The sequence below is a fragment of the Triturus cristatus genome, chromosome 12 (assembly GCF_964204655.1).
Source record: "Triturus cristatus chromosome 12, aTriCri1.1, whole genome shotgun sequence".
NCBI classification, from domain to species: Eukaryota; Metazoa; Chordata; class Amphibia; order Caudata; family Salamandridae; genus Triturus; species Triturus cristatus.
Genome location: NC_140595.1, coordinates 607,287,025 through 607,312,987, shown reverse-complemented (window position 1 = coordinate 607,312,987; position 25,963 = coordinate 607,287,025). Strand labels below are relative to the sequence as shown.

Below are 25,963 nucleotides of genomic sequence, written 5' to 3'. Positions count from 1 at the left end.
CAGTAAGGTCTCAACCTTGCCTCCCACTCACCTCTTTGAAGAGGAGGATTCGGACGACGCTAGTCTCTTTCCTGCGGCGACTAGTCCATCACAACTCCATGTGAAGTACCAGGATGTCTCGGATTACGAAGACAATCCCCAGGATTATGAGGAGGTTCCTCATCGAGAATACATGCCGCCTCCACCTTCCATGGTGTGTCTACCGGCAACCTTGGTCACAGACCTTCAGCTCTTAATAACGGACTATAAGCAGCGTTTTCCGACTCCGGCACCTCCACCGATGCCTGCGGGACCTTCCAAGGAGGCTACACGGCCACGACCGCCTCCACTGCGTTTGGAGAGGACGGCACCTCCGCCTCGGCCCGCCACGGACGACGACGAGGAGGAGGAGGAGGAGGAGGAACCTGAGGAAGGAGAACTCCAGGACGTCCAATCCCAACAAGATGAATGGGACGATTACATCCTTCCGGCTCCTGTTTCGCCTGTCCCTACCACAGCCGACTCACCGCCCGACGACATCGGCGGTTTCCACAACATCATTGAAAGGGCGGCCCAGCGCTTCCAGATCCCGATGCCTTCGCATCAACAGGACTGTTTCTTATATGACTTTAAGGAACCCTTCAAGAAGACCGTCCGGGCAATTCCGATAATAGATTATATTTGGGACCAGGGCATAAAGATAATGCAGAACCCTTCATCAATGCCACCGGTTCTACCACGCCTGGACAAGAAGTATAAAGCTCCGGACACTGCTCCGGTTTGTCTTACAGGCCATCCAAAGCCGGACTTGGTTATCACTCAGGCTGCGCAGAGGAGGTCAAACAACCCAGCTGCGCTGTTGACAGCTCCGCCGGATAAAGAAGGGCGACGTATGGATAACATAGGGAAACGTTTCTCCTCTATGTCAGCCTTGACAGTGCGTGCCTCCAACGCTACTGCACTATTGGGACGGTACAACCGACAAATGTGGGCGGACATTGCCCCATATCTAGCGGATTTGCCTTCTGACTTAAAAGAAGAGGCAAAGAAGATTCTGTTGGAGGGGGAGCGATCTGCCACGGAACTGATAGACTGTGCAATGGATATTGCTTCCACAGGCTTTAGACAGCTGGCTGGTGCGGCTGCTCTCCGGCGCCAGGGTTGGCTCAAGGCAACTTCTTTCAGGCCGGAGGTCCAGACAAAAGTCCTGGACATGCCTTATGATGGCCAGTTTCTATTCGGTTCTCTTATTGACGAGGCATTGCAAGGTATCAAAAAAGATACAGACACTGCCAGAGCCCTGGGGTCTCTGCAATCTCGGAACCCTTCCTTTCGTGGGTCAAGAGGAAGAGGCCAGACTTCCTCCAGAGGAGACTTTCAACAGCGTTCCTCTTTCTCCTCTTCCCAGCAGTACCGTCCACAATCTCAGCAGCGACAACAGTCGTCTTACCACAAAACTTCCTTTCGTAACAGAGGAGGAAGACAAAAAGGTGCCGCGCGGCGGCAATGACTTCCAGATGCAGCCGGGCTCAAACTTGTCTCCACCCTACAAGATTGGCGGAAAAATCTCCCATTTTCTCAAAAATTGGCAAACGATAACTACGGACCGATGGGTCCTTCAATTAATACAATTCGGCCATTCCCTGGAATTCACACAAATTCCTCCTCAAACTCCTCCCCGCCAAAGGGCTCACAAAAACCTACGCCCATTACTCCAAGAAATAAAGATTATGCTTCTAAAGGGAGCTATAGAAAAAGTTCCCCTCAGCCAACGAGGGAGAGGGTTCTACTCCCATTTCTTTCTCATCCGAAAGAAAGAGAAGAAATGGAGACCCATATTGGACCTCAAATCTCAACAAATTTCTGAAAAAACAGTCGTTTCGAATGATTACCATACAGGAGGTTTTGCATTTACTCAACGCAAACGACTACATGGTGTCGGTGGACCTTCAAGACGCCTATTTTCATGTCCCAATACACCGCAACCACAAGAAGTTCCTGCGTTTCATGGTGGCGGGCAGGCATTACCAGTTTCGGGTTCTGCCATTTGGGCTCAAATCGGCGCCACGCATTTTCACCAAATGCCTAGCACCAGTGGCGGCGTACCTACGCCGGTTCCACCACCAAGTCTTCCCGTATTTAGACGACTGGCTTATCAAGTCCCCATCACAAGAAGGCGTGATAAGTTCTTCCAACGCTTGTCTGACACTCTTCGAGTCACTGGGGCTCACTCTCAACCACGACAAATCTGTCCTGCAACCATCCCAATGCATGCAATTTTTGGGAGCCACACTAGACACCATCCACAGGAAAGCATTCCCGTCACAGGAACGCCAGGACAAACTTCAATCTCTGGCACTCCAGGTAATGACAAGAAAGACACTCTCGGTGCGCCTCTTCAAATCCCTCCTCGGGATGATGTCCTCCTGCATTCTGTTAATCCCACATTGCCGCTTGCGGATGCGACCCCTACAAGAGGCTCTGTCGAACCAGTGGATCCAGTGTACAGGGTCTTTCGACGACGTCATCCAAGTAACCCCGGCGATCAAACAGGCTCTGCAATGGTGGGTTTGCCCCAAGAACCTTTCGCAAGGCTTGCCTTTCTTGCTTCCTGCTACTCCTCATATAATCACCACGGACGCTTCCTTAGAAGGCTGGGGAGCTTTCCTTCAGGAGCTACAGATAAGCGGAAAGTGGTCCCTTGCGGAAAAAATGCTTCATATCAACCTTTTAGAGCTCCGAGCAGTCTACCTAGCTCTAGTGGCTTTCCTCCCGAGGATAAAGAACTCAGTAGTGCTTGTCCGGACAGACAACACCACGACAATGCACTACCTGAACAAGCAGGGAGGGACTCGTTCACTGACACTTTCGCGCGAATCGCAGAAAATCTGGAACTGGCTGCTCCGCCACAACATCTCTCTCCGAGCAGATTATGTTCCAGGCACCCACAATGTGTTGGCAGATTATCTAAGCAGGAGGCAGGCAGCGTGCCACGAGTGGGAGCTGGATCAGCAGGTCCTCAACAATATCTTCGCCCAATGGGGCACACCTCAGCTGGACCTATTCGCCACCCAACGCAACGCCAAATGCCAATACTTTGCAAGCTGGCATCCCCAACCAGGATCCCTGGGGAATGCCTTTTCGATAGCATGGTGCAACGTCTTTGCATACGCCTTTCCGCCATTTCCCCTGATCCCCAGGGTACTATGGAAGATGAAGGCGGAGCCTTGCACTTTGATATTGGTAGCCCCAGCTTGGCCACGCCAACACTGGTTCTCGGAACTTCACCTCCTCTCCCAGGAACCTCCGATCAGGCTGAAAACGTTTCCATCTCTTCTGACGCTCAGCGATCAGCAGATTCAACATCCGGATCTAGCCTCTCTCAGGTTATCAGCTTGGCTCCTGAGTTCAGAGAGTTTCGGGGCCTAGACATTCCTCCAGACTGCAGGCGAATTCTAGCTCGGGCTCGAGCAGATAGTACCAACAAGACCTATTCACTCAAGTGGAAAAGATTCTGTATCTGGTGTAAGACGAATAAGTTGCATCCTTTCTCTTCCACCCCAGGACAAGTCTTACCCTACCTTTTACATCTAGCAGAATCTGGTCTTGCTCATGCCTCCATTAAAGTTCACCTAGCTGCAATCTCACGTTTCAGAAGATCTTCTTCCGGCCCCTCTTTATGGTCTCATAGACTCATCAAGCAATTCATGAAAGGACTGTTTCGCACATTCCCTCCAGTAAAGCCTGTTCCACCGGCCTGGCACCTTAACATAGTTCTAGCTCAACTAATGAAGCACCCGTTTGAGCCCATCCACAGAGCTGACCTTAAATTTGTTTCCTGGAAGGTGGCACTTCTACTAGCTCTTACCTCGGCAAGGCGAGTGGGAGAGCTCCAAGCATTCTCTATCCAGGACCCATTCCTGCAATTCAAAAAGGATAGAGTCCTTCTCCGCACAAATCCAGCTTTCATCCCCAAGGTTCCATCTCACTTCCACCTCAACGAACCTATTGTTTTACAATCATTCTTCCCAAATCCACAAACAGTGGCGGAACGAACTCTACATTCACTAGACATTCAACGTTGCTTGAAATTTTACATTGAGAGAACGAAATCTTTTCGAAAATCAAATCCGCTATTCATAGCCTACAGCAGACCTCGACGAGGGCTTCCGCTCACAAAACAGAGCATTTCCCGCTGGATTTCTTCGGCCATTTCTTTCTGTCACCAACAGGCAGGACGTCCGTTGAGAACAACGGTCCGTGCCCACTCCACAAGGGCCATGTCTACTTCCATGGCTCTTTTTGCTGGGGTGCCCATTGTGGACATTTGTAGAGCGGCCACATGGAAGACGCCGCATACCTTCACCAAGCATTACTGCCTGGATGCGGAGATCATGAAGGATGCGTCAGTGGGTCAAGCGGTACTACGTCATCTTTTTAAATAGAGGTGAGCCCTTTCTTTCATCCCACCATCCTCAGTTTATGCACATTTCGCACTATAATGTATGCTTTACTTATTCATTGCTTTACGGTAGCACTGTTGTTTATCTCGGATAGATGTGGTTATTTAATACCTGTATGTTATCCATATCTTTCGAAATGTGCTTTATTCACTGCTTGCTACTCTGATTCAGGCATGTGAATCTATGAAAGATACCCTAATACTGGATAAGGAACGCGTTACTTACCTGTAACTGCGGTTATCCAGTATTGGTATCTTTCATAGATTCACATGCAACCCACCCGCCTCCCCTGGAAGGGCTCTCTCGGATCTCTCAGTATACAGCTGCTTAGCACTGTGCTCACGAAAATCTGAGGGACTAGAGCTCCTACCAGGAAGGTTCTAGAGGGTGGTGTTAGCTGATTGGCTCTGGCCAAAATTTGGTCCTTTTTACATAAGGACGTGGATAGCTTACTAAGCTAAGGCCTCTGAGGCCTATGACTGTCTTATGTCTTCTGGACATTACTTTGTTATTTACCGGTGACTCCCATTCCCGACGACGGGGAATGATTCAGGCATGTGAATCTATGAAAGATACCAATACTGGATAACCGCAGTTACAGGTAAGTAACGCGTTCCTTCAGCACCCAGATCCGCAACAGCTGAACCTGGCAATCTGGCTCCTGAAGTCTTAGAGTTTGGCTACCTAAACCTGCCAACTGACTGTATGGAGATTATCAAGGAGGCCAGGAGACCCACTACCAGAGCTTGCTATGCAGCTAAATGGAAGAGGTTTGTCATTTACTGCAACAACAATGACATTAACCCGCTAGACGCATCCATTCGAAACCTAATCTCTTACCTCTTACACCTATACCGATGCAATCTGGCATACACCTCAATATGTATCCATTTGACCGCAATAGCAGCCTATCTCAAACAGGCAGCACCTCTCTTTATTCAGAGTGCCTGCCATCAAAGCCTTCTTGGAGGGACTTAAACGAGTAATTCCCCCAAGACACCCACCAGCACCGGTGTGGAACCTCAACTTGGTCCTCACCAGACTGATGGGTCCACCCTTCGAACCTCTCCACTCATGTGAGATTCAATTCCTCACCTGGAAAGTAGCTTTCTTAGTGGCAATCACTTCGTTGAGAAGAGTTAGTGAACTCCAGGCACTAACCATTCAAGAGCCATTCATACAGGTTCACGCAAACAGGGTCGTACTACGTACCAACCCCAAATTCATGCCTAAAGTAATATCGCAGTTCCACATGAATCAAACTATTGAACTGCCTGTTCTTTCAAAATCCACAAAATGTCGCTGAGAATGCTCCATACACTAGATGTAAAGAGGGCCCTCATGTACTATATAGACAGAACTAAGGACTTTAGGAAAACAAAACAACTTTTCGTTGCCTTTTCTCCACAACACAAGGGCAACGCCATTTCCAAAGCAGGTATAGCCAGATGGATCGTTAAATGTATTCAAATTTGCTATCAAAAGGCTAAACGCACATTAACGATTCCCCCACGAGCCCACTCAACACGAAAGTTAGGGGCGTCCATGGCTTTCCTGGGAAACATTCCTTTACAGGAAATATGTAGAGCAGCCACATGGTCCACTATACATACATTTACCAAACACTACTGTGTAGATGTACACTCAAAACAGCAGGCAGCTGTAGGACAGGCTGTTCTCAAAACTCTTTTTCAGACTGCTGCAGCTGGCACTGGTAGCCGCCGCTAATAGGAGGTACTGCTATGTAATCTATGCACAGATATGAATTCAGCAGCCCACATGCCTCGAACTGAATATGCTACTTACCAGTATGCATCTGTTCTTGGCATGTAGGGCTGCTGACATTCATATTGCCCTCCCTCCTCCCCGGCGCCTGTAGCAGCTGCAGCTCTCAGAATTACTGTATAGCATGGTCATCACTTACTGTATCTACTCCATCACTGCCACAATGGCGAAAAACAATGTAAGGATGGAGAGGAGGCCCATGCGCACTGTGGTCCAGGGGAGGAGTCACCTATCTCGTGATACTTCGAAGACTCTTCCAGGACAACAACGTGCAAACATCCGGACCCAACACTAGGCGGCGATCTATGCACAGATATGAATGTCAGCAGCCCTACATGCCAAGAACAGATGCATACTGGTAAGTAGCATATTCATACTGTGACTCCGCTTGCTAATGTGCATGGTCATTGACTCCATTGTCAGATTTTTCTTTCCGCTGTTGGGGGTCCGACTTGTACTTCTGTGCTCTGGGTCAACACTGGTGCGGTGCTGCTTTCTGTTCGCACGATTCCTTCCCTCAGTCGGTATTCTACTTCAATCATGTCTCCCTTTCTCTCAATCGCGAGTAGACTTCTTATTACTTGGCTCGAGTGGGATCTGTCGACCACAGCCCCTCTTGGGCCTTGCCCGTCGTGACCTGCTCTGCCTTGAAAAAGTCTTTGAGATTGACTGCTTCGGCTCTGGCCACCCCGACACCAGCACCAAGCGGACCCTCTGCAGCAATCAGTCTCCGTTCCTTCCGAACCTTGGTGCCAAAAATAAACTAAGGCATCCTCTGGGTCTAAGTCATTGGTGTCGACCAGCAAGTCCGACACCAGCACAGTTGAGCCAATTCTCCCTAGGTGCAGGAGCAGCTCGACTTGAGGCAGAAACACCTGATTATTCACCCCCATATGGGCCACATCCTTGCACGCACTATGGGTCCTGCTGCTCCAACCAAGAAACATCAGTTCTTCGAAGTGGCCTTGGACATTCAGATTCCAGTTAAACCAGGCAAGAAAGCAGATAAGGCTACCAGTCCCTTACCACTTGCACCACCATCACCTGTCCCCGTTCTCAGCCCTCTCTGCTCATTAAGGGGACACCCTTGACATCGCACCTTGGCTCTCCACAATCTGACACGGGTGGGCGTGATGACTCATTTGACACTACTCCACATGGTGATCCAAGGGACTCCTAAGATGTAGACCCTCCAGGGGGATGCAGACTCTTTACCATTAACCTTCCCGCCGGATGATTCCTTATCTTTTAGGAACTTATTGGTAGGACCCCCTCCTTTCACAAGGTGGAACTCTACACAGAGCCCTTGGAGGACTTTCTCTTTGAAACCCTCTCCTACAGTCTGTATCTTCCCATGCTCAAGGGTATATTACTTCACACGCCTGTCCAGGCTAGAGTTATAACTCCTAGGGAGGATAAAAATAAAAACCTCCCCTTCTGACCCAATTTATACTGTCGGTCAGCTCCTGCTAGACTCTGGTAATCGCCACTGCTTGTAAGTGAGCCTGCTCCTAGACCACTGGGGATGCTACACCACGAGAAAAGGAAAGCAAATGCTTAGATGCTGCAAGTAAACCGGTGACTGCAATCAGCCAACCACTAGGCATAGCTAATTCTGTTGGATTTCTTGCATGATACGATTGGGTCCATTGGGACGGAATGGAGGAGCTCCTCCTATATCCCCCATGAAGAGCATGGGTAAAAAGGTATGAGATGGATATGAGCTTGCCATCAAACTAACACCTCTTTCCGCTGTGCCGTAGACATAGCCGCCACCCCTGCCAGAGGGGTCATTCTAGCATTCTGCTACACTGACACGCATGCCTCCGTAGCTCCGGCTTTAAGCCTGAATTTCTCTTTGATGGTGATCTACTCTTTGGTCTACAGGTGCACCAAGCTTTAGAAAAGATCAAAAAGGATACAGAGACAGCCGAAGCTAGGGAGGGTTACTGCAAACACCAGCTTCCTGCCGATCCTTTCGCTGCACCCCTTACTGTGGAGGCTCAAAGATCACCTCCTCGTCCAATCAGCACACCCAGGGTCAGCAAATCTCCCCCAGGTATTATTTCAGAGGCTCCTATAGGGGCAACCGTGCCAGAGGCAAGGGTAGCTCCCCAAAAGGAGCTACACCCACCACAAAACCTTGAAAACCTTGAAAAAATTCTGATATTGAGAATACCATAAAAGGACACAACTATTACAAACTACTCTGGTCCATATAAGAAAGAGCTTACCTTGACTAAAGACTTGTGGGAACATATAAAGAAGAATTTGAAATAAGAATTTTGCCCTGAAGTCCGTAAGGACGAAACTCGTTGGCTACGCAGATTTTAAAGAAGAATTAAAGGATTTTTAAACGGAACCTGCTGATTGGACTTACTCTTGTTGGAATCTACTAAATTGTACTGTATATAAATTCTATGGTGTGCTGGATCATATTATTTGTTCATGATTTCATTGGAGATTTAGGGGTATTGAATCTCAGATCCTTAGCACCCTAAACAAGCTTAACAAAAAACCTTTGACCAAATTTAATAGGTGCAGATAGAATTGCCTCATACCTCACTTTTCGTGTGCCTGTTCCTATCCCTCGTCATCAGCGGGGTACTGGAGTGTACTCTCTGTACTTCCTAATATCCAAAAAAGGCTAGTCCCTCAGGCCCTTTCTGGACCTCGGGCCCTTTGACGAATACAATCTTTCAGAGCATTTTCACATGGTAACTTTTCAGGATGTCAAACCGCTTCTCCATCAGTGGTACTTTTATTGCCACATGGATGCCCATAATCTCATACCAATACATCTAGTTCATCGCTGGTATCTCAGATTTGTGGTCCACAGCTGGTATTGCCAGTTTATACTGCTCCCCTACGTACCTTGGGTGCTCAAGTGCCTTGTGGTGGTGGGTGCACACCTGCGGCATCCATGTTGTCCCATATATCGACCATTGACTTATCAAAAGTGCCACCCGCCAGCCGTGCAATGAACGCACACAGGCCACAATAGATCTGCTTCATCGCTTGGGGTTTACCATCCACACCCCAAAAAAGCACAGCCAACCTCTCCAGATCCAATCTTACTTGGGGGGCTATTCTCAACTCGGAGGTAGGCATAGCCTATCCAAATCCTGGCAGGATCCAATCCCATCGGGCACTGCTTTCCTTGTTCAAACCAAATAAACAATTCAAGTCTTAATAGTCATTCACCTCCTAGGGTTTGCTTTCTGCATTGCCATAGTACATCATGTCAGTCTTCACATACATCAGTTGCAAGAATGTTTAGTGAAGCAGTGGTCTCAGACGGAGGGTCATTGGGATGATCTATTGTTGATCGGCCGCCACACATCAGTCTCTGCAGTGGTGGAACACCAACAACCTGTTGAAGGGGCAGCCTTTCCTCGACCTGTTCCGCAGAAGATTATTACAACTGACACTTAAACAGGGTGTGGTGCACATTTTCAGAATGTTACTGTACAGGGTCAGTGGGAGACCAAGTACCAGGGCCTCCACATCGAATACCTGAAACTTCTAGCTGCTTACCTAGCATTGAAAGCTTTCTTATCTCACCTGATTGGCAAAGTGTTCTTGTCCAGACAGTATGACAGCCATGTATTCCCTTCAGAAACAAGGGAGGGGGGGAGACACACTCCACAGCTGTCTCGTCTATCCCGAACCGTTTGGCGTTGGACTTTCTGCCACAAAATCCATTTGTTAGCGGTATACCTTCCAGGGATGGGCAACTATTTTTCTGATGTCTGCAGTATGCAGAAACAAGTCCACGAGTGGGACATGCACCCACAAGTCGTCCTCCGCTACTTTCCCAAGGGGGGGGGGGGGGGGGGGGGACAATCCCTATAGATGGACCTGTTCGCAATTGCAGAAAATGCCCCCCCTTGGTGTTCTTGGGACAAAGGATATTGACTATTCCTTTCCACACCCCACTTTCTTACACAAAGTGGTCATTCTCTCTACACAAAAATTATGAGTCAAGTAGGCACCCTCCTGGACAGCTAGCAGGAGTGCACAAAATGTCTGACTTCGTTTTGCAGCATAAATCATTTTCTGGATTCACATTCTGTACATTATTCCGCCATCTAGTGATTGGGTCTGGAATTGTCTTTTCTTTCTTTTTTTTATTTTTGTATTTAAATCTTTTGGGGTGGGGGGGGGGGCAATGAGTTGTCGACTATTTGATGCTGTGTCTAACATAGACTGACTTCCTGGAAGCCCCTGCAGCGTGATCACCGGCTTAAGATAGTTTTATCTACCATTTGTATCTGGAGCTCTCAGCTGTGTCCAGACCCAAGAGAAGAAGGCAGTGTTTTCGAGGAAGTAACCAACACTGGAGAAACAGATCAAAAACATGAGGGTGACCTGAAAAGCACTGAAGGGGGAAATTTGCTTAGGAGGATCTCGATTGCCTGGGACCCCCCCCTAATACTAGTGCTCGAGGAATACAAGCAAGCACACAACTTTTATCCTGATAATATCCCAATGGACTAGACAAACCTTGTTCTCTGGTCTGGTGGAGATGGCACAGGACAGTTATGAGTCAACCAGCCCATCAGGACTTGTTGACTATAGTAGGGGGTCAGGTATACCATTAAAATCAGCCACTCTTAGCCTAGTGTCATTGCTCCTGAAGACCTAGAGTTTAGTCACCTGTGGTTACTGTTAGTTAGCGCTCTAGCGTTTCCGCTAGAGCGCTGCCCAACGCGCGCAGGTTGGGCTCACGTCGGACGTGAGCGCGTGATATAAATAATAAACAGGCGGACGAACGGCAGTTCGCGCCCAACTAGCAAACTGTGTGTGGTCCCTCATTACGCTGCCAGCGCGCAAGGCCTCCCCAGGCTACACGAGTGCTCATCCAAGGCGCTACCCCTCCCAGACAGGTCAGGGGTTAAAACACAACACTGGCGACGAGGGGTGACCTCTGAACCCCCTGAAACTCCTGCTGCTAGGCAGAACAGCAACAGAGGTCTCGCCTGACAGCGCAGCGCGCTGCACCTGCCCACGTGCGGCGACCGACCCACCAAGTGAGTGAACGACTACTCCTGGTCACATACCAGGGATTTTGACGCCACGATGGGTGATGAGACGCCTGGCCCAGCAGGGACACTGCCCCATCACCCCGCGTCCGGAGTATTACCTCCATTTAGCGAAGTCGCAGACCCCACGACCGAGGTGGCAGACATGGCTGGGGAGGCTGGTAAACTACTTCATTGGGTCCCGAGAGACGGATGGAACGGTGAAACGCTCTCTCCTACTCCACTACGCGGGGAAGAGATCTACCTCCTGTTCAAGCACCTGCCTGACACGGGTCCCCCGACTGACTACGCAGCAGCGGTTGCGGCCTTGAACGCACACTTTGACCCCCAGGTCAACCCTGATTACGAACACTTCAAGCTTCGCCAAGCGAAACAGCGCGAGGGGGAGTCGGTTGACGCGTTCCACGCAAGGCTGAGGGTCCTTGCGGACACGCACCTGGTCGGCGACCGGGCCAAAGAGGAAATCAGAGCGCAGCTGATTTTGGGGATCAGGAGTAAGACGCTACGAGGCATGATACTTCGCAAACTGAACATCACGAACGACCGCCTCGTCCTGGCCCGGACCCACGACCTATCGGCAGCAGGTGCAGAGGAAATGGATCTAGCCCTAGTGAAAGGAGCTGCCAGCAAGGTGGAGGTCAAAGTGGAGAAAGCGGACGCAGTCCGGAAGAAAGAGCGACCACCTAAGCCCCACGACCGACGGGCCCCCGATCCAGCCAGGCCATGTGGATACTGCGGATACGACGAACACCCCCCCAAGGCGTGTCCAGCCAGTGGGAAAACATGCACCAACTGTGGCATCGACAACCACTTCGCGTCCGTCTGCCGCAGGAAGATGCAACGGAGCAGCCACAAGCGGGACAAACCGATGAGGAAGCTAGTACGGCAACTATCTCACACATCCTTATCGTCGCAGCCACAGCCCAAGAGAACCAGTCAGGGAATACCCAGAATCAGACACTGAGTCCGACGATGAGGGAGAAACGTACCTCGTATCGTTTACCAGAGCCCTCAAAAGCACACGGCGACCTCAGCCGCGCTGCGACATATTGATTGCCGGATCGGAGGTGAACGCTGTGATAGATACCGGAGCGTCAGTGACCGTAATGGGGGTGCAGCAATACAATGGCCTCAGACCATGGCCGGAGCTCCGCCCGTCGAAGGCCAAGATCTTCGCTTATGGAAGCGACACGCCGCTTCCGCTGAAGGGCAAGATGAGGGTCGCAGTACAGTCAGAAGGCGGAAATTGTCATCGACCTTAATGTCATCAACCAGGAAGTAGACACTTCTCAGCGGCCGAAGATCTAGGACTGATCTCATTCCTCAGAGTGGTCCAAGACCGACAAGTCGACGACTTACTGGGAGAATTTCAGGGCCTTTTCTCAGCCCTAGGCAAGATCAAGAGGCCACCAGTACGACTTCATATAGACACCGCTGTGCAACCAACAGCCCTCCGGCACAGGCGCATCCCGTTTCACCTACACCCATTAGTAGAGGAGGAACTCCGACGGCTGGAGGAACAAGGCATTATAGAAAAGGTTATGGTGCCCACACCCTGGGTGTCACCAATGGTCCTAGCCGAGAAACCATCGACATGCGCCTCCCGAACAAGGCCATCACCAGGGAGAGGCACATCACGCCGACCATGGATGACATTGTCTCCGACCTGAACGGTGCCCGATGGTGGTACCCCGCATGAAGTCCAGTTTCGAGAACCAACTCACCCTAGCGAAGGAGAGCCGGTACATTACCACCTTCAGCACACATTTGGGACTACGGCGATACAAGCGCCTTAATTTTGGGATTTCGTCGGCGGCCGAAATCTTTCAGAACACGATTAGAGACATCCTGGTCGGACTGCCTGGTGTCCTGAACGTGAGTGACATCCTCATCTACTCAAACAGTCGAGGAGCACTACCGACACGTCCGGGCCACCCTCATGCGCCTCCAAGAACACTGAGTTACCCTACACCGGGAGAAGTGCCTGCTGTTCCAGCAGAAGATAGAGTTCTTTGGCTACGTTTTTACCAAGGAAGGCATCCAAGTAGACCCTCTAAAGTCACTAGCCATCAAAACAGCCGCGGCCCCCGCGTCAATGGCGGAGGTACGCAGTTTCCGAGGGATGGCCACATACTGCGGAAGGTTCGTCCCGAATCTGGCCACCCTAGCTGAGCCTCTGAGACGCCTCACCAAGACAGGCGTGGCAGTGGACGGACGCCGAAGAGCGAGCATTCGAAGCGATCAAAGAAGCACTTCTGGACCAGACAACACTGGTCTACTTTGACCCGACCAAGAAAACCGAAATCCTCTTGGATGCCAGCCCCGTAGGGCTAGGGGCAGTCCTAACACAAGAACAGGAATCCGGACACTGGGCAACTTTGGCGTACGCTAGTAAGGCCCTCACTGACACAGAGGCGATATTCCCAGATCGAGCGGGAAGCACTGGCGATCCGGTGGGGCTGCCGCCATTTCCATCTTTATGTGTGCGGGCATCCATTCACAGTGGTGACGGACCATCAGCCGCTGGTGCCGTTGTTCCGGGGAACAGCTCCACACCCGCCCCCACGCATAGAGCGATGGGCCATCGGTCTGCAACAATATCACATGAATGTAGTATACCGGCCAGGGGCCAAAAACCCGGCAGACTTCCTGTCCCGCCACCCAGAACACGACCGTGCACCCGAGCACAGGGACACTGAGGACGACGCCGAGGAACACCGACATGGTGGCGACATTGACGTGCCCCATTACGCTTGGAGAACTCAGAGGTAGCCGACCAAAACCCTGTGATATGCAAGGTCAAGAATACCATCCTCGAGGGAGACTGGCGATCGTTCCTACAAACGGCGAACTCGTGGGCCAGTGGAGACCGAGAGGATCTTCAGCACATGTGGAGGGTACGACACAAGCTGAGCGTGACCAGAGGGGGACTCCTAAGAGGTTCCCGAATCGTCATTCCAGGAGCACTCCGGACAAGAGCGACCCAGTTAGCACCCAAGGGGCATCGAGGTACAGAGAAGATGAAGGCCCGGATGAGGGAGAAAGTCTGGTTCCCGGGTATGGACGACTACGTCACTGACACAGTCCACTGCTGCCAGTCATGCCAGCTAACAGGGGAAGCCCAACCACTGGTGCCCATCATAACTGAAGAGCACGGGCACGCCCCCTGGGAGAAGATCAGCGTGGACTTTGGGAGCCTACCTGATGGGAGAGTCACCCTCATCATGATGGACAGCTATTCGAAGTACCCCATTGCAGAAGCTCTACCGTCCACCGCGTTTGTCCATGTGAAACCTGCCCTGGAGAAGGTATTCGGGATGTTCGGGTACCCCGAGGAACTGCGGAGTGACAATGGACCCCCGTTCCAAGGGCACGAGTTCGAAGAACTCTTGAAGACACACGGCGTCGGACACAGGCGCATCACCCCGCATTGGCCCCAAGCCAACGGGGAGGTGGAGCGTTTTATGCGCACCATCAATAAGGAACTACGCATCGCTGTGTCCGAACAACTAGACCCAGAGCAAGAACTACAGCGATTCCTAGGGGAATACCGCAGTACTCCCCACTGCTCCACCCGACAAGCCCCTTGGGCGTTGATGTTCCAAGGAGCTCGCAGGGACGGGCTACCAGTAGCCCCAGGCTGGGTAGCACCACCCTTCAGCGAGGAAGAAGCATTCCGAAGGCGTCAAAGGCGAAACGACAGTCAGTGAGGCTCGGAGGGCCGTAACCCGAGAAGTTCAAGCAGGTGACACAGTGGTCCTCAAAGAGCGCCGGCCAGGAGGAAAGTTTAAAACTCTATATGAAAAAGGATACTGGAGAGTGGTCCACCGCCGAGGGACCATGATGACAGCGCATCGAGGGAGAGACCTGGTCACCCGGAACATATCGTGGTTCAAGGTGGTGAGGAGGCCCGCAGAAAACCCCGAGACAGCAGATCTCGACGTGGGAGACGACTCAGGGGACACATCCTGCTCCGACCCACGGAGCAACACAGACTCTGAGCCAGGTGGCGCCGACGGCACCGGAGGTGGACCAAGGCAAGAAGTACCACCAGAAACATAGGCCCCAGGCGCCCGAAGGGCCACCAGGTATGAGCTGAGGGAGAACCCCAGGCCCAGCAGTCGGCTGAGAGACTTTGCGTGCCAAGTGAGTGACGCAGCAAAGTAATAAAAGAACTGTTGTCAAGGACTGAGTTGAGAAGGGATGTTACAGTTAGCGCTCTAGCGTTTCCGCTAGAGCGCTGCCCAACGCGCGCAGGTTGCGCTCACGTCGACGTGAGCGCGTGTTCTAAATAATGAACGGGCGGACGAACAGCAGTTCGCGCCCAACTAGCAAACTGTGTGGTGTCCATTACGCTGCCAGCGCGCGAGGCCTCCCCTGGGCTCCCCAGGCTACACGAGTGCTCATCCAAGTCACTACCCCTCCCAGACAGAGGTCAGGGGTTAAAACACAAGTTACCTCGAAGGACCATGGAGCTCCGAAAAGACGCCAGAAAGCCAACCACAAAGTGTTTCACCACATAGTGAAATATGTTTGTATATTGGTGTAACCGAAAGACTTCAGAAAGCTGGACACAAGACACTACGGTTTCCAAGTTGCTATGAGGTACCTTACAGTGCCTCACTTAAATACAACTGTCTGCTATATTGATCTATACACTGAGGAAGTCTTAGGAAGAAGTGTCTTTGATGCACCGGTCATCAGATTTCTGGAAGGGGCGAACAGGATAGCACTACCAAGGTCCATCCCCACACCAATGTATAATCTAAACTTGTGCAAATGCCGCTCATAAAAACCACCCTTTGAGCCCATGCACAATGCAGGATTCACGCCCAGGAATAGACCTCTGCAGAGAGCCTCCAAACAGTTGCTGGAGGTCTGCTCTCTTCAGGGGGTTTCAAGTTAATTTTGTGTACACAGTGTGATATCGACTGCTTACCCGGTTACAGTGTGAAGCAAGCGGCTATTGTATGAAACGCCCTGGCACTATGTTAATTGGTAGATAAAGACTAGTACTTGGAATCCTTTTTTAGATCGCGCCAACCAGACAACTGGTTGTAAGCCTACAAAAAAATTCTGCAGTAGTTTACAGCCTGCCAATTGGTTGACTTTGTCACTCTTATTTGCTTGCTTCTTATTTGATGATTTGCCTTTTTTTTTTTTTTTCATTTCTTCCTCTGGAGCATGGACTCTTCATCATAGTTTTGACTGGCTGATTTGTAAACTTCCTCTTCCTACTTGTAGGGAACTACTTTTCTTTTTGGTTACACTTCATGAGTGCTTGGGTTTTCCAGCTTTTAAAAAAACTTTTTTAACTTTTTAGCAAATTGCTAAAGCTTTTATCCCAGTCACTCTCAAGCCCCCAAGGTGTTGAAAAAAATCAAAGTGCGTACGCACTAGTGAAATAACTTTTTTAATTTACTGATCCATCTTTCCATCTTGGATCAAAGTCATCCTGTTATTCCATAGGCATGTGCCTGTTTGACGCATGCATGCGTCTAGAAATCTGCATGACCAGTGGCACTTTGGCAAAGCCGATAGGTTCAAAAGGCGAGACTTATTTACTTTGCCATTTTTTTTTATCTCGTTTCTTGCCTCAACCCACCCATCCACATCTATGAGCTAGTGAGTTACTTTAGCCCTACATGTCCAGAGGCGGGGGGAGCTGTTGCGCAGAACTTGCTTCTCATTTATCATTCAGTAATGTGGATTTGGCGAGGGGGTTGTGGGGATGATGGAGATAAGATTAAAAAAAAAAGGGCTTCTACATAACCGAGGTGGACATTACTACTTGGCATATCGTTATATAGGCAAGTACTTGCTCTATACTGCCAAGAAGAGGTTACTGTTAGACCTGGCATCTTTGTTTTTCCCCTGACCTCCTATTTTTGACTGTGCTGCATTTGGTTTTGGAGCTCTGGGCACTTTAGCACTGCTAATCAGTGCTAAAGTGCAAGTGCTTCCTGTGTAAATTGTGGTTGGTTATCCATGATTGGCCTATTTGATTTATAAGGAAGTCCCTAGTAAAGTGCACTGTGTGTGCCCAGGTCCTGCAGCATTGATTGTGCCACCCACATGAGTAGCCCTGTAAACTTGTCTTGGGCCCTCCACCTCATTGTCATCAATTGCAGTTTTAAACTGCCATGTCGACCTGGCAGGTATACCCACTTGCAAGGCACAAACCTTTTATTTCATGCAAGTCACCCCTAAGGTAGCCCCTTGGGCAGGGTGCAGTGTACGTGAAAGATGTGTTTTCCAGATCCAAGTATTATATTGCTTTGGTTGTGCATGTAAACCTCCAGCATTGTGTGCAGCTGCTGACTTTGCCTTGTGTATCAGTGGTATTCTTTGTTTCCTGCAGGGTTTCCACCTGGAACAGGCATGCTCACTGTTGTGCTGCGCCTTCTTGATGTGAACGACCATGGACCGGAGCCCGATCCTCGCATGTTCACCGTCTGCACTGAGAACGCAGAGGCTCAGATGCTGAATATCATTGACCTGGACAAACCCCCAAACACCTCTCCATTTCGAGTTGAACTAACGCACGAGTCTGCAGCAACCTGGGACGTGCACATGAACGAGAAAGGTATTTGTGAACTGTCGGAAGTGGGTGGGCAAGGTATAGCGAAGGTCGGAGTCAGTGAAGCAAGGTGGATAGTATTCATTATCTTTTATTGAAGGAGTAGGTTTGTATGCTTTCCTTTTTTCTCTCTTCGGGTACTTGTATTGCAAAAATACTTTGCAGCTACCAAAGTGAATCACTAAACTGTTAGTAATTGAAGTAGCACATGGCCTCGGACACTGTCCATTGTAACGATCCATTTCTTCTTGTTTGTTTGCTTCTTCGATTTGTAACCTCGTCGCCATGTTGGTGTATATATGGATACTCCTGTTAAAGCAAACTGACCCTTTACTGGTGTTTTGCAAAACTGATCATTCGTCCATGTTATTGCGCAAGGGGATTCTACCACAAAATGGCCATTTCACCTTTCTCCATCCTTTATGTATTTTGCTGCTGTGGAGTTTCTAGCTGAACAACCATCCCACTGGGCTAATTTGCCATTGCCTAGCACATACAATTGCAGGATGCAGATCTGCTCCTAGTCTATGTAACTCGTATAGTAGTGTTTGTACAGCATGAATTTAACCCCTCACGAGGCCTCCTAGTGCTTTTTGGGTGGTGAAGAGGTAGCTACTCATTTCGTATTGGTAGAAAGGTGTTCTGAATAGGTCTGTGTGGGGAGTATTTTTGAAATGTGTAGTTCCGAAGTGTCCAATAATGCTGTAGATTGCTATAAAACATGCTATTAGTGGGCATCCCTCCGTAATGTATTGGTGGAAATTAGTCCAGCTATATATTTTCAGATAATTGGTAATTCAGAATTTAGTGAAATTCCTTCTGGCGTGCTTTGACCCAGCTTCTCTTATTTGGAAGACAATGAGTTGCAGTGGCTCATTTTATATTTAAATTGTATTTATTTCTTAAAAAGCTAAATCGCCACTTTAAGGTTTGGTTGTACAGGAATGCCTAGCTTAACTTATGAGGTAGTCCTGCAAATCATTTTAAGCCCTACGGGCAAATGTGCTGTTGTGATGTTCCTTTTCTCTGTGTCTGATGCCGGGATAGGTAATCTTTTCGGTCTGGTTTGGAGAGGGTTTACAAAGCTCTCACGGTTTTGAATCTAGTGCACATGACTTTATCAAGGAATTAAGTCTTATTTGCGTTTTTTCTCTTTCACCTTGATCCCTCGGCATCTAAATATCACAGGAACTGCAGTAGTGCTGAAGCCAACAATAGATTTAAACGAAGGATACTACCACATTTTTCTCCGGCTGTATGACAACCAGAATAAGGACCAGCTGACGGTAGTCAACGCAACGGCGTGCGTCTGTAGTGGTAGCACCAGGAAGTGTGCTGGGAAGAGAGAAGCTGCATTTGGCCTGCCCATCATTCTCGTAATCTTGGGGTCTGTTCTAGGACTACTGAGTAAGTAAGAATTAAAAAAAATGATCTGTTTACGCTGCGTGCATAGGTAATGGTGCCCACCAGGGAGCCATGACTTATAGAGGGGGGGAAAAAAAAAGCTGAAGCAGTAACTTTGTGGCCTGTTTTAGCAAGTACTTGTATCGAGGATTGAAGCTCAGCATTGCGTCAGCTCATGATAAAAGCGGTATGGTGCAAAAGGGCTCTATATAGTGACGCCAAGGAATAGAAAGGTTTCAATCATTTTAGAGTAAACCAGGCATAAGGGTTATTGGGATGATCATAATCCTCGAATCAGGCCAGAAAGCTCTCTTGGCCAAAGGCAAATTTTATGAGTGTTTGAGAACTGTTCCTCAGCCTTTGTCAAAGAGCCGCTCTACTGAGTAACTTTTCTGAATTGCGCTCTTTAAATAAAGCATACTTGTCCTAGATCACATGGAAGACCTGCATGCACTTGTATTAGATGTTCACGATTCTGCCTTATCAATGAGTGGTGTGCCTAACTTCACTAAAAGAGCTGAAACAAACTGCATTTGGCTGTTCTTTGGTGCTTGCAAAGGGTCCTCGTGTGATTTGCTTCCAAAGGCTAAGTTCATTGAGGGATCTTTAGATGCGCATAGTATCGGAGTACATGGTACGGTGCGCACGGCTCAATCTACTCCCTGTAATCGGTCCAACGTTTAAGAGGCATTCCATGAAGCATCTCCTAAAGTGTTTAATAGGAGAATGCTCTTTAAGCATGGTCTTTCTCTCTGCAGTCCTTCTCCTGCTCCTTTTATTGTTCCTGAGAAAGAAAAAGAATGTGAGGAAGGATCCGCCTTTGTTACCCGAGGACGACACCAGGGACAACATTTTCTATTATGCAGAAGAAGGTGGTGGAGAAGAAGACCAGGTGAGCCACAGACTACGGCCTAGAGCATGATGCGGGCACTTGGAAATGGCTGCTTGTTGGCTTCTCAGTGGTTAGAGGCACTTGATAAGTACTGTCCTTTTCATCTTTAACATGGGAATATTTGTTTTAATCACTTTAATCCTGTTATTTTTATCATTGTGATTCATTTGGCTTTCAATTTGCTTTAAGATTGCCATATCTTGGTTTACTTCTGCCTGAGCCACGCCAGAAAGGATGTTCATGAAGGGTAAATCTGCATGCAACCCATCGTTCATCCAGCTCAGCCTAGTGGACCAACGTTGCCCACTCCTCCAGTAAATTCCTACAAACTCTGAGTGACTTCAGAGTTTTTGCTGCAGCTGTCTGGTGTAAAACTCCTCACTGGCTGGGGCCTCTGGATGCCCTGAATGTGTCTTGAAACCAATATTGGCTCTTGGCTTCGGACTCAATCCAGTTGGTGGCATTTCAAGAAGACTGTGGGCGTAGAGTCTGGTTGCATAAGGAGGTTGGAGGGCAGTCTAACTCCTTGGCTGTCCTTGTGTGAAGGAGCAAAACCGCATGCCTTCCTTCCTCCATGCTGCTTTTGCTGTCTCCCTTTAAGATAGAGGCTTTTGTATGACTGATTTCTTGGCTTGGTGGCAGGCATTTGTGTTAAGCGAGTGTTGGTGGGTTGGTGGCAATTGCAGCCTGTCACGGTGGCTGATATGTATTATGTCTATATGGAGGCCTGGACCCTGGTAAAAATTAAAGGAATAAATGGCATCCCATGATATGAGTGCAGTGAAGAGGAGCTTAGGCTTTCAATAAGTGAAGATTTACATAAAGGTTCACAGGGAAGTTGGCGAATGTCTGGAGCTCTCTAGCATCTGGAGGGGTTGTGGGGTTTAAACAGACACACAAGGAGCAGCAAAAGTGGCTCGAGCGGATTTAGCCTGCGTTCCTGGTCTTTGCTTTTAAATATTTACAGACTTAACACTTGTGTACAAAGCGAACGTCTTATTATTGAAAATCTTGATTACTGGGCAGAGATGTAGAGGTTGGTTATGATCCATCTTCTGGATTGACAGGACCTCGTCAGATGTAAATGTAGTTAACAGAACTTTATTTGGACATCTGCCTTCGAATCACGCGGAATCTGAAAGGGCAATGTGAAAGTGGAGGCTGGCTGTGAAACTTCAGGGGGAAAACTTGGGGCGGGCAACAGTGAATGATTTTAGTTGGATTTTCAACTTTTCTTTTAAAACTGAGGGTTTTTGGAGGACTGATTCTTGTGAATATGAACTAATCTTGATGTTTGTTGGTGCGGTCTTTACGGAGACCACGTTTATTCTCCCGTGCTGCTTTTTAATTCACAGCCTTTGACACTTATTTATAAATGAAGGTGCTTAGTTTACATGCATCCAACTCTAAATATTGTGTATTATGCCTTACTTGTGCTGAATTTGCTTTGCTTTCTTGAAGGACTATGACCTCAGCCAGCTCCACCAAGGCCTTGATGCGCGTCCTCAGATCCTGCGCACTGATGTCCCTATCGTCATGCCTGCTGGTCAGGCCCGCCGTCCGCCCACTGAATTTGGAAACATTCGTGACATTGGTGATTTCATTGAGGAGGTGAGTAGAGTACTCCAGAGGGTGGTCGGGTTAACCAATTTGGAAGCCAGTAAAAGCGTGCAAGAAAACCATGGTCTTACTCGGACATGTCTCTTTGGAACCTTGTTAGAAAATGGAGTCGGCATCCTCCCTTTCAGAAATGTTCTCCCGCTTGTGGAGCTTCTATCTGCACTCGAGACACAGGCAGGTATCTGGCCGGGGCAGAGCTGTTTTAACCCCGCTTGGCTGACTGAAGGGACGAAGGTTCCAAGGAGGCGTGGCCTGCTTGGGTCTGCATGTCCTGGTTGGTTGGTAAGGTGGATGGAGAGTAGTCAAGTAATAGCTTGAATTGGAACCAGGTTATCTCAGTCTGAACCTTGTTTGCTTACTTAACTTGCACAATTTTGCAGCCATCACTTGTACTTCTGTTTTTCTTCCACCGGGCTTATTTTGTGGGGCTTCCTAAGAGGGCAGTGTTCTCCTCTAATCCCGCTCCTCCTTTCTCAGCTAAAAATATAAAGCAAATGAAAGTGGATTTCATTCAACAAGATCCTTGCAACAATGTCCTTGCCGAAGGTAACGGATAGTTTTAAGTAGAGGGATGGCACTTCCGGTTTCAGCTCGCCACAATCTACTGCCCCATATATTTACCTTCCTCCAGGTTGTATTTGCAGTTTGCCCCAAAGTGGCCAGTGCATCTAGTAACGCAGGACGGTTCATTTCTTTTATAAATCTAGAAGTTGAATGCTCTTCTTTTAAGATGGTGCAGCCACCCAGTCACTGTAGCGGGTCACCCTGTTTGGTTCCACCAGCAGCCCATCCATACTTCCATTCTTGACTCCTCCATTCATCCATGTAAATATGGGCGGCGTGGCTCAGTGGGTGTGTCTTGAGAAGATGAGCAGGGCTCACTACTGTGGAATGCATTGGTACAGATGAGGGATAAGGATGAACAGGGCTGTGGGGGTAGGGCTGGGTTTTAAATGCTGGAAAACCCGAAAGAATGAAAATAATCGGATATTTTAATGATCTACACTAAAGCTTGCGTGAGGGGGAGGAGAGTTTAGATTAGGTTCCTGTAAATGGACCGAGCCCATTACAAGCAGCCTCATGAGCAATCAGGCTCCTGGAATGAGTGACTGGTAAGAGCGGAGAGATGCCTTCTAATGGATTGTGTTTCCACCATTACAGTAGAAATTGCTTGCTCCTGGTAAATGGTGTCTCTGCATTAACAGGCTAATGCAGCGGTCTAATGCTCGAGGGAGTTCACTAATCCCTTGTGCTTTAATGCACTCGTGGGGCTACACCTCGGTCATGCTGCCAAGCGGGTTTGGAATGGGCTTGGGCCTTAATCTTTCCTGCCACGGTTTAGGTGTCCCCCAGTGGCATCGCCCCCTTCCTAGATGCAGGAAGCCCTTGACGCGGACCAGCACAAACCTCTAACTTTGCAGAATGGGTGAGGTGTAGCTGCACACATCCAACATACCCAGAACACCAGTTTTCTGACAGTGCCCCCATCCTTTCGAGAAGTGAAAAGTCTAGTGTTTCGCACTCTTCATATTTGCTCAGTTTCCCCCGCCCTCCTTTTTCTCATACACAACAGCCTCTTCGCTGGCTTTAAACCATGAGAAATTCACCAACTGGGCATTTGTTTTCATTTTTGATTTCTACTTCAGTTTTTTGTTTTTATGGTTGTGTTTATTGTTTGTATCAATTACTTAAAATCAGCTATATACATACTACAAGGAAGAGTAAAAAAAAGACCTGCTTGAAACGGTGGCTAAACATTATGAGCAGTGTATTGTTAAGTGGTGCCATATAATAGCATCACAGTACCTTTAAGTAGTCTGAACTTCGAAATCTTTCCATCACACATTCGGGTCCCATGTGGCATTTTGCAGAGATGTGTTCAGAAGGATGAATGTTGGTTTTACAGTTGTGAGGCTTCATTACGGGTTGTGGTGTTCGAGCATCCAAATAAGTTACATATTTTCTCATTTGGCAGGCATGTCCATTGTTTGGCAAATGTATCGGGTAGCTGGTGGTGGTCAGTGCTGTTGGATGCCTTCATATGTATGCTCAGGATTCTGTCTTCATGGTGGGTGGTGGAACTGTTGTGACCATATTGGCCCTCACTTATATGGCAGGTCTGTGCTGGTCTTGTGCAGAGTCGGCTGAATGGTCTACTGTAGGAGGTAATGTTCTAATTTAGTGCACTCGAGGCTCTGTGACCTCCATTTAAGGCATATCGGTGATGTGCTTTGTTTTGCTTCTGGCTAAATGTACTTTATTGCTAATCTCTATTTCATGTGAAGGAAAGATAATAAAGATGTTATTTTACAACTAGAATAAATTACCACCAAGATTTGGAGCTGTAGGTTTTAACAGTGATCCCTGTCTTTTTTTTTACCCATCTAGAACCGAAGGACTACGGATAATGACCCCACTGCCCCACCGTACGACTCCCTGCTGGTGTTTGACTATGAGGGCAGCTGCTCAGAGGCGGCGTCCCTCAGCTCCCTGAACTCCTCCAATTCCGATGAGGACCAAGATTACGACTGCATGAATGACTGGGGACCACGTTTCCGCAAACTGGCTGACATGTACGCAGGAGAGGAGGACTAGTTGGAGGGTGCATGCCTTGGTACTTTAATTTTGCCCCTCAACTTTTAGCAGGTGCCTTTATTTCCACTGGAGACAATGTTGAATGATCGATAACTGAGCAATGTTATCCTCCGGAGCAAGATCTAGAGGCGTTTGTCCTTATTTCAACCGTGACTTATTTTTGACTACAGTTTTAATGAATTTTGGTTATGTCGTGCAAGCTGTCATCACCAGTTTATTGCATTTCTCTTAAAACTTCGGAATATTTTTTTGCCATTTTTTTTTTCTTATCTCGGTCCTCACTTGAAAGAAGCTGATCATGCTCTTACTATCTATGTGGACATTTTCGTGGTCTCTGGTCCAAACAGCTTCTGGTGTTTCATGTATCAAAGCTGTGACTGCTCCTGGATCGAGAAATTGCTGGTAATTTTTGTAATATAAAAGTGACCATTGCCTGGCCGTAAGCAAGGGGGTTGTCCTAGCTATTACAGGCAGTACATTTCCGTCTAGGGGACCTCCTTATGTCTGCAAGAAGTTGCTTTGATGGTCTCTTTGTTGCATTGTCCAGGTCATGCGAGGACTTCTCTGGACTTTTTGTGACGTGGAATGTCAGTCTATTTAACCATTGAGTAACATGTTTTTAGTACTAGAACATTGATGATTTTAGCAGAGATGGGTGTGAAGTTGTTACTTTGATTTGTTCGGCCACACAAACTGATTTAATTTGGCAAAAAAACACAAAGGCAGCTCCCTGCCTCTTCACTCACACAATTTTCGTCATTCTTTACATTGGCATAGGAGTTCAGTCGTATTAAATGTGTTTAAAAATCAATTTGTGCGCTGTGAAAGCCTCCACATAGCTTAGTCCACCTGAACAGTGTGCTGGTTTATGCTCTTGAATGGGAAGGCAGCCATTCTGTTTTCAGGAATGGCTCTGTCCTACACAACAGAGCTGTGAATCTTGGTACACTCACGGATTTTACAAGTCTGCCCATGAATGGTATGCAAAGTTGTAGAGCTCTTGTGAGCGTGCAGTGGCGCTTGCAGGATGCAAAGGTGTGTGAAGAATAGCCGAGGGCATCCGCTCTCTGTGAATACGCCAGTATCCCCGAAGTGGTATGTGGAACACAGAGCCATACTATCATCACCTGTTCATGTCAATCTTTAAATTTGTTCTTATTGCTAGACAGTCTAGCAAAACTTGACGTTTTATATATATCTTGCTTTTTCTCCATGGTTTATTTATAGGGAATATTGTGTTTTATTGTATGCTATGAAGAATATTGAGATAATAGAAATAAACTTATGTGAAGTGCCTAATGGAACTTATTAAAGGAGCATGATGCCACTTGTTTTGTACTTAATACGTTTGTGTGTTTTGCTTTTTGACCAGTTAAGTCTTTAATTATTGCTTTGACGTTTGGAGTGACAAGTAGGTGTTCATTTTTGTTTTGCTTGCAGTAAGATCGCGTTCAAGGCTTTAAATGTGGAAGACCAGTTTCAAATACTCGTGAATATTTTCGCCTACAGAAAAGATGCCTTAAGTGCAGAGTACCACAATAGTTTTTGTACTGCATATAACCACAAATATCTGCCCTTTTGATCTGCTTAAGAGAGCTGG

The 25,963-nt window shown here is 48.3% G+C and overlaps 1 protein-coding gene across 1 annotated transcript in view; it reads left to right on the top strand.

Annotated features, from left to right (window-relative positions):
* LOC146776372 (B-cadherin-like) overlaps positions 1–25,706 on the top strand; it is a 234,340-nt gene extending 208,634 nt beyond the window's left edge. Inside the window, exons 22-26 of the mRNA XM_085639278.1 lie at positions 17,634–17,858; positions 19,041–19,259; positions 20,015–20,148; positions 21,610–21,759; positions 24,157–25,706. Coding sequence (XP_085495404.1) covers positions 17,634–17,858; positions 19,041–19,259; positions 20,015–20,148; positions 21,610–21,759; positions 24,157–24,363 — 935 coding nt within the window. The 3' untranslated portion in view covers positions 24,364–25,706. The remainder of the gene's footprint in view (positions 1–17,633; positions 17,859–19,040; positions 19,260–20,014; positions 20,149–21,609; positions 21,760–24,156) is intronic.
* Positions 25,707–25,963: the final 257 nt, after the last annotated feature.